Genomic DNA, 7,577 nt, shown 5'->3' with positions numbered 1-7,577 from the left:
GGACGCACCCGACTACTTCATGTCCGCGCACTGGAAATGTCTGACTGCTTGATGTGAAGAAATGTTTTGCAAACTAAACAGAGGTATTTGAAAGTGTGCTTCTGGAAGTCCAACACAATCATATGACCCTTGCCGAACCAGTGCTCGTTCTCAATCAGGTGTGACACTAGCTTTACTTTTCACCAGGACTACACATGCGATATGAAACGCGTGTTAAAGCGTCAGAATAGCAGCGCGCGCTGTAACCGTAACACGACCGTGCCGGCAGTCTGCAAAAACCTGATCAAGACGAAGTCCACCATTCTCGACAAATCCGGCAAGAAGGCCAGCTCCTTCTCGCTGTGTCGTGACCTCCCTACGCCGCTCACAAGGCTGTAGTCACCAGCAGAAGCATCAGCCGGATACCGACCAACACACACGCTACGTTGAACGCGCTCCTTATGACCAGTTTGAACGTGGAGTACACGAGTGAGAGGACCATGCCCAGCAGCAAGAGGATCTCCACAATTGCAGTAACAGACGCCAGGAGGTTAACGGAGTCTACGATATCGTGGAGAAACACGAAACCGTAAATCGACAAGCAAATCTCATCAAGAGGAGGCACGAAGCTCGCCACGCGGACGATCTGGTAAAGGACTGTGTCAGTGGGACCCAGGCCTCACTAGAGAGACGCCAAGGTTGCACGCCAGGGCAGGCTGCAACGTGCTCGAACACGTCACAGCCCACGAGACCTGCCAAAGCGGCAACGTAGCATGCGAGCCAGGTGAGTACGAAACAGAGGCGGAACATGAACTAAACGTAGAGAGTTTTTTAACTCTGGTTTTTGTTTGTGGTTCAAGTTCATGAAAGTACAGGAGGCTACAACGGGGACGGCACCTGTGGCAACGCCTCCTTGGAAGCCAGAGTCATCGCCAAGCCTTCCTAGGTTGGATCTAGCAGACCTCGATTTAGCCAATAGAGAAGGGTTGCAGGAAATTCTAAGACATGGTCAGGTCTCTGGGATGGGGTATGGTTGCGATCTTGCCGAGAGCGTGGGTGCCGTTTTGGACTCGGGCGCAGCAACAGACGGGCTGTGGCTGCTTCAAGATCAGGATACTATTGGGTGGTGTGACATTCCAGCAACGTCCCGGATTCCATCTGTCTTTCCTAACCGGTCAGTCACACCCCAAGTCTGGGCTTCCGATGTACACCGGGAGCTAAACGCGATTGCTAAGCTTATTGACGCTGACAGCGCGTGGTCCATGCACTTAGACTACATCGAAACCACGCTGCTGACGCCACATGTTGCGACTGATGGGTTTTCTGACAATCCGTTTCTAGAATTCGTCGAGTCCGAATCTCGAGCGCAGAGAGACCGACTAGAATCGCATGCTCGAGAGGGCTTACTGACCGAGTCGACGGCATGGACCGAGTGGGTTGAAAGAACAACCCGTGAGCCTGTTTCCGACGCTCTGGTCCGCGGTCTGAAAGACCAAAACCCCTTTAACATGTCCACCTACGAGCCCGTCCTCCGTCCGCCAGGCTATGCGAGCCCTTACCGCTCGCTCCGCCGAGAGGTCGAGCGCATAGATGCTCTTGTTCAGCATAGGGAGTCCCACTCAGAGTTTCGGAACACTTTTGAAGGGTGCCTCCAAGTGGATCGCACGCTGCCATTCAGTCGGTTCGCTGCTGCCCCCAACGTATACGAAATCATCGAGGACCAAGTCCAGCGCGACTGTCAGGAAGCGGCGAGTCGGTTGTGTGAAGACGACGTAGCGCGTGTCTGGAACCAGGTCGTGGGCACGGAAAGCAAGTCGCGCTCACGCAAATCTCGCGCAAAGCGGCGAACGGAATCGCCCTACGCGGAGGATGGACGGGTTCTTATGTCGGGAATCCGCGCCAACGCGGCCGTTCTGCCTCGTGTTCGCCCCATGCTCAACTTCAAGGAGGTCGTGAGTCTTCAAAGGCTGGCCAGCACCAGTCTGGTGTACAGGGGTACCGTGGACGGTCACCACGAAGCCGTTAGGCGGTTGCAAGTTCCCCAGAACTGGGTGGTGGATCCGCATGTCAAAGCCGTGCCAGCCGTGGCTGAAGGACCGCGCTTGAGCCGCAGCCCAGTGTGGTCCTTGCTCTTTCCAGCTGCGGATCCACCACCCGTGGATGCAGCGATGGTGGAAACCGGCGACGTGCTGCTGCGAATCACGATGCACATGCGGAAAGGACGAATGCCACTGAGGACAGTGATCGGTTTAGGGTCGCAAACTTTGGCGGAGCTGAAAGACCTTCTCTATTGCGATGAAGATGTAAATCAAAGCGGATTCAAAGGAGCGTGCATGTGGATTGGCAACGACTTCTTCAGCGATATGCGTTATACGAATGTGTGTTACAGCACGCCCATCGTTGAATGGCGAATGCGGGCCTCACACCAATGCGGACCTATCCGGTCCATGCATGAAGTTATGTTGAAGGACATTGCGTGGCCAATCCGAACGACAGTAGCCTATCTGCATCAAGGAGATTGTGAGCATCGATTGACTCTGGACAACATGGAGCTCTTCAACCCGCAAACCCATGCACCATACCGAAAGTCATACCCGTTACGTGTGTGGCAACCGGCGGTGAAACTAGAGTATTGTGGGGCATGCCGGGCCAAGCTGGCAGCGATGCTGGTCTTCCAGACGACGCTCGTGAAGGATAACCCTTGCAAGCTCTGCAATGAGTGTTTTGATCGACTGTGTTTGGATGAAGAGGGGGAGCACGTGGAGCCGATGACTGCCTTTGAGTACCAGATGAACATCTTATGAGCCAACGGAAGGATCGCGTAAGGGTACGATGCCTCGTGTGAGCTAACTAAAGGTCTCAACAAATTAGTCCAAGCGACTGTGGTCCGATCAAGATCAAAAAGACGCTGTCATGAGTGGCCAGGGACACTGAGCACCTTAAGTTCGCTCTCCTCCAACTTCAAGAGTGACTGGCGAGGCGTTTTGGCCGTCTTTTGTGGTTTTTGCTCGACTTCGGATTTCGGCTTCACGGACACAGCAGTCTTCAACGGCATCGCAAAGGTGTAAGGTACAGACCTCTGAATGCCATACCTCTGCGCCATCATCACCGCCGGTGTCCTCTGCTGTCTGGGCGTTGAGGTCTCGCTCGCCTCGTTCCCGTTCGTCTCGTTCCCGTTCGTCTCGTTCTCGTTCGTCTCGTTCCCGTTCATCTCACCCACGAACTGGCTGACAGAACGGAATGGACAATGAATGACGACTTTCCGCATCCCACGCGTCAGCGCCACGTAAAACAGGCGCCGCTCCTCCTCGAGAGTTTCGGTCGGCCTCGTAACTAAAGGGATGTTCCGCTCCACCACGTTGATCACGACCACCATCATGAACTCCAAACCTTTCGACTTGTGAATTGTCATCAGAGAGATCTTGTTGCTGTCTTTGCTTGTCCCCTCAGACACATTGTCAACGCAGATGCTGTCGATGTACCCATTCAGTGAAGGCGCCTCGTCAAGTGATTCGTCCATCAAATCATTCTGGTAGTTGCTAGCAAGCCGCACTAAAGTATCCAGGTGATACATTCGATCATTTAGTTTATGGTCAGCGAGATGATCGGCAATCTGCTCCTCTGTAAAGCCTCTAGTTTTCCACTCCTTGATGGCTTTCTCCCTTTCTTTGACCATGACTCCTTTGTAATGTTCAACAATCCCACTTTCGGCCATCAGGAATCTCACCTGCTCCGCGACAGCCATGCCGGCAAGACTTCCCAGGAGCGCTTCGAGCTTCCGAAGGAGGCCTGCTAGCACAGGAGCCAGCACATCGATCTTTTGACGGCACGCCTGCCAGAGGGTCAACCCTGATCCGGCATGTATCTGCTTCACCTGCTGCAACGCCTTGGCTCCGATCCCCTTCCCAAGGAATTTAGCCTCGAGTACCTTCAGAACATTGCGGCCTATTTCCGGGTTGGCGGAGAAACGCAGCAGATTCATAGCGTCTCGGATTTCTTTCCTTTCGAAGAACGACACTCCTCCTACAATGATGTAGGGTAGCTTCGCGAAAAGCATCGCCTGCTCCAGGGCCATGGCCTCTTTGTTCTTTCGATAGAGTACGCTGATATCCGAATACTTCCAGGTTTGGTTTTGGGAAAGATGCCGCTTGATGACCTGCGGAACGGAATCCATAGGGTTGTTTGTCGATCGAGTTGTGGTCGGAGATCGATGGGTGCGATCGGTGGCTGGCTGCAAGTCGTTTTGTGGACCCAACACAATCACTTCTTCCCCTTCGTCGTTCTCCGTCCACAGCTCCTTGGGTAGTCTTTCTCTATTGAACGCAATCAAATTGTTCGCTTTGTCGAGAATATTTTTCGTGCTTCGGTAGTTCTGGTCGAGCGTATGGGCCTGCACCCGGGGCCAGGCATCTCGAAACTGACGCAGGTTCTCGGGGCGAGCACCTCGCCATCCGTAGATGGCCTGATCATCGTCGCCGACTGCGATCACATAACTCGCCCTGCCGATAAGATACAGAACTCGGAATTGAAGTTCGTTCGTGTCCTGGAACTCATCCACAAGTATGTGTCGGTAGATAGACGCGAGGCGGCCTCGTGTTTGGGGGTCCTTGGCAAGCACTTCATACACGGAGAGCAGCAGCTCGTCGAAGTCAAGCAAACCTTGATCGTGCGCAATCCGCTCGTACTCGCCGTAGCAGGTTACCAGCATCTCGTATTTGAGCAGTTCTAGAGTTGGGCATTGCAGTAACCAAGCCATCTTCGCCTCTCCTACCAATGCACGTCGCATTGACTGCTTTTCAAAACTGATAAACTTCAACACTTCGTCAACTTTCAAGATGGGTAGGACAGAGCTCGAGTCTACCACCGAAGCGGAATTAACCAGGTTACTGATAATCGTCTTCACCATTGCCTTCTGGTCGACACTGTCCATGATTTGCCAATCGGTTTTTATGCCAGCAGAAAGCCTCACGTCTTCCCTCCGGAGCAACCGGACACAGAAGCTATGAAAAGTGCAAATCTGGGCACCTCTCAGGCTCCTTCCCCCCAACACAGCCTTCACTCGCGCTTTCATTTCATTGGCAGCCTTCCTGGTGAAGGAGAGAGCGAGAATGCTCTGCGGCTCGGCCTTGAGTACACGAATTAGGTAAGCGACTCGGCCGGTGAGGACGCGAGTCTTCCCAGTCCCGGCCCCTGCGACTACCATGTACGACCCCAGCGGCGCTTCAACCACAGATTTCTGCTTCTCATTAAACATCCAACTGCGAATCTCAGAGTTTTATCGTATCAGACACGACAAGCGAGTCGTTAGGATCTTGGATCTTTGACTAGAGTAGCTTTGGGCTGTCCTGTGAGTAGCTTTGTAGTAGCGTTGGTAATCCATAGCGAGTGGTCACATGTCGTGACAGACATGAGACTGATCCAGCAGGCATGTTGCATAGATGTGGGGCTGATGACGCAGGTCAGAATGTCGCTGCAGGCTCATGATTCACGTCGCTAGCGGGCAAAATAGTAAGTTCTGCCTCTTGCATGTACGACAACGAGAACATCTTCGCGAGGATCCTGCGGAAAGACATCCCAGCGTACACGATATTCGAGACGGATCACGCTCTGGCTATACTAGACGCCTTTCCCGCGGTGAAGGGACACTCACTTTTGATCCCCAAGTCTCGAAAATCGTCTTTGGGCGAGATGACCGCGGAGGAAACCGCCCTTGCCCTGCAAGAGCTGCCGCGACTTATCAAGTTGGTCAAGAAGGCCTCTGGAGCTCCCGCCGTAAATGTCTTGTCTAATAATGGAAGTGAAGCGGGGCAGATGGTGTTTCACACGCACATCCATGTGATTCCCCGGTTTCCAGACGACCGCCTGCTCAAGCACCCAGCGTCGAAGGGGAAGCTAGATCCTGCTGAGGCTGCAGCCGTGTTGGGTCTCATGATGCATTAGATACGTTAAACAAATGGTTCATTCAGAGGCTTTCAGAAGCTTGCAAAGGTTGAAGCTGGCATCGACTATTGCGCCATCGGCCGCGTGCTCCTCGGCAATTATTCGGTAGCCTCTGCGGTGGTAAAGGCGGATGGCGCCAGGATTACTTAACTGAACCATCAGCCTGACTGTGGTGAATCCCAATCTTCTGATCCACTCCTCAACGAAGTCCATGAACTTGGACCCTAATCCCATCCCCTGATGCTTGGGCTCGATTGACAGCTCATCTATGGCGGCGAAGTTGTCACGTTGGTCAAACCGTACTTGTGCGAAGCCCAGCTTCTTTTTCGTGTTTGCGTCTCGAGCGATAACGAAGTGAGAAGGTTGGCGAAATTGGGCAAGCTTGTAGTTGTCACTCCATGGAGTGTTTCCGGCGCGGATTCGGTCGTACACAGGCCGCATGTTGGTGCGAGTGACATCGATCAGCCAGTCCATCGTCTCAGCGTCCACGTCCTTGCTGTTGACGATCTCCAACTTTGGCGCGTCAGCTCCCAAATCCGGCACGAAGCGCACGCATTCCTCCAAGTTTGACACGGGCTTTTCAGCCGGAGGAAGAATACGCTCAGCACACAATAACGTCTCCAGAGTCGATTTGACGGGCAAGTCCGCGAGCTGCTCCCGATACTGGTCTGGTGGCTTCAAGGCCAAGGTTCGAAGCAATGACAGAGCCACATGGGTCGAGTTTTTGGAAGGCGCAGGCGTTAGGATGCGCATTTTTAGATAGCACTCAAAAACAGCCTCTGCAACTTATAGGTTCCAAGAAATGGTTGCAATTGAAAAGACAACATAAAATCACACTACAGCTCAACCTTCTGCTCCTGGGTCTTGGTTCCGTTCTCATCGTAGAACTTCACGAGGCCATCGAAAGTACGAGCGCCATCGAAGAGAACAGGTTTCGACTCCCCAGCCTTGACGAAGAAAATGGTGGGAAAACCGCGGAACTTGAAGTCGGCGTGAGGGATTTCATTCGCAGTGCCATCAAGCTTGGTGACAAGCAGATGGTCGTTCGCCTTGTGCTCCTCGGCGAACTTAGTGTACTCGGGGTCGAGTTTTTTGCAATGGCCGCACCAAGGTGCGTAGACCTCAACGAAGACGTCTTGGTCCTTGTGGAAGACCGATTCCTTGAAGTTCTTGCCTACGACGACCTTCACCGGTTCATCGTTCGTCTCAGGTTCCTCCTCCGACTTCAGAGACCTCTCAAGCTTACCGTCAACCGCATCCTCATGGAACTTGGTGACAGTTTCAACAGAATACTCCTTTCCGCTGAAAATATATCTGCCGGCCTCGTTGGTGTAGACAAGGGCGGGGAATTCAGTCACGTTAAGCATGTTCTCAGCATGGGCCTTGAATTCATCGACGTTCAGCCACACGAGATTGGCCTTGCCGGCGAGGGCTTTGCCGACGGTAACCATGTCGGTCTTGACCTCGTCGTAGGCGGTTCTGTCAGCGGCGAACCAGACGAAATCCAGTCCAGTTCCGGCGTAGTCAGGGAAGGTCTCACCGTTGATAGGTCCGAAATAAGGAACCTTCATGGTTTTCAGGAATTCGACGATCTCTTCCTCAGTGGTGGCGTCCTTGTTGACGACAGTGGTATTGTCAACCTTGCGAATGGCGGTGAT

The 7,577-nt window shown here is 53.2% G+C and overlaps 6 protein-coding genes across 7 annotated transcripts; 2 read left to right on the top strand and 4 right to left on the bottom strand.

Moving 5' to 3' along the window:
* Window positions 1–221: 221 nt before the first annotated feature.
* On the bottom strand, window positions 222–789 carry KVP17_005245 (uncharacterized protein; the record flags this gene model as incomplete). Its single annotated transcript, XM_068515051.1, has 3 exons — window positions 222–339; window positions 369–636; window positions 663–789. The coding sequence occupies 3 exons, from the start codon at window positions 787–789 to the stop codon at window positions 222–224; spliced, it is 513 nt and encodes a 170-aa protein (XP_068379428.1).
* Window positions 790–842: 53 nt separating this feature from the next.
* Window positions 843–2,783, top strand: KVP17_004930 (uncharacterized protein; the record flags this gene model as incomplete). Its single annotated transcript, XM_068523575.1, has 1 exon — window positions 843–2,783. The coding sequence occupies one exon, from the start codon at window positions 843–845 to the stop codon at window positions 2,781–2,783; it is 1,941 nt and encodes a 646-aa protein (XP_068379422.1).
* A 107-nt stretch (window positions 2,784–2,890) lies between these two features.
* KVP17_004934 (uncharacterized protein) lies at window positions 2,891–5,233 on the bottom strand (the record flags this gene model as incomplete). The annotated part of the gene is made up of 1 exon (XM_068523581.1): window positions 2,891–5,233. The coding sequence occupies one exon, from the start codon at window positions 5,231–5,233 to the stop codon at window positions 2,891–2,893; it is 2,343 nt and encodes a 780-aa protein (XP_068379427.1).
* Window positions 5,234–5,505: 272 nt separating this feature from the next.
* On the top strand, window positions 5,506–5,919 carry KVP17_004933 (uncharacterized protein; the record flags this gene model as incomplete). The annotated part of the gene is made up of 1 exon (XM_068523580.1): window positions 5,506–5,919. One exon carries the CDS (start codon window positions 5,506–5,508, stop codon window positions 5,917–5,919), a length of 414 nt encoding a protein of 137 aa, XP_068379426.1.
* An 18-nt stretch (window positions 5,920–5,937) lies between these two features.
* On the bottom strand, window positions 5,938–6,672 carry KVP17_004931 (uncharacterized protein; the record flags this gene model as incomplete). The annotated part of the gene is made up of 1 exon (XM_068523576.1): window positions 5,938–6,672. The coding sequence occupies one exon, from the start codon at window positions 6,670–6,672 to the stop codon at window positions 5,938–5,940; it is 735 nt and encodes a 244-aa protein (XP_068379423.1).
* Window positions 6,673–6,755: 83 nt separating this feature from the next.
* KVP17_004932 (uncharacterized protein) lies at window positions 6,756–7,577 on the bottom strand (the record flags this gene model as incomplete). Of its 2 annotated transcripts, none has more annotated exons than XM_068523578.1 (1): window positions 6,756–7,577. In XM_068523578.1, a coding segment is annotated over one exon (822 nt), but the record flags the coding sequence as incomplete, so codon positions are not given. The 2 variants fall into 2 exon arrangements, with proteins under 2 accessions (XP_068379425.1, XP_068379424.1); XM_068523577.1 differs by having other exon boundaries at window positions 6,756–7,490.

This window comes from the organism of the source record quoted next (assembly GCF_019968985.1).
Source record: "MAG: Porospora cf. gigantea B chromosome Unknown PgB_NODE_1142_length_7577_cov_124.665, whole genome shotgun sequence".
Lineage (NCBI taxonomy): Eukaryota > Apicomplexa > Conoidasida > Eugregarinorida > Porosporidae > Porospora > Porospora cf. gigantea B.
The sequence above is the reverse complement of the archived record's forward strand: the minus strand, read 5'-3'. Positions and strand labels throughout refer to the sequence as shown.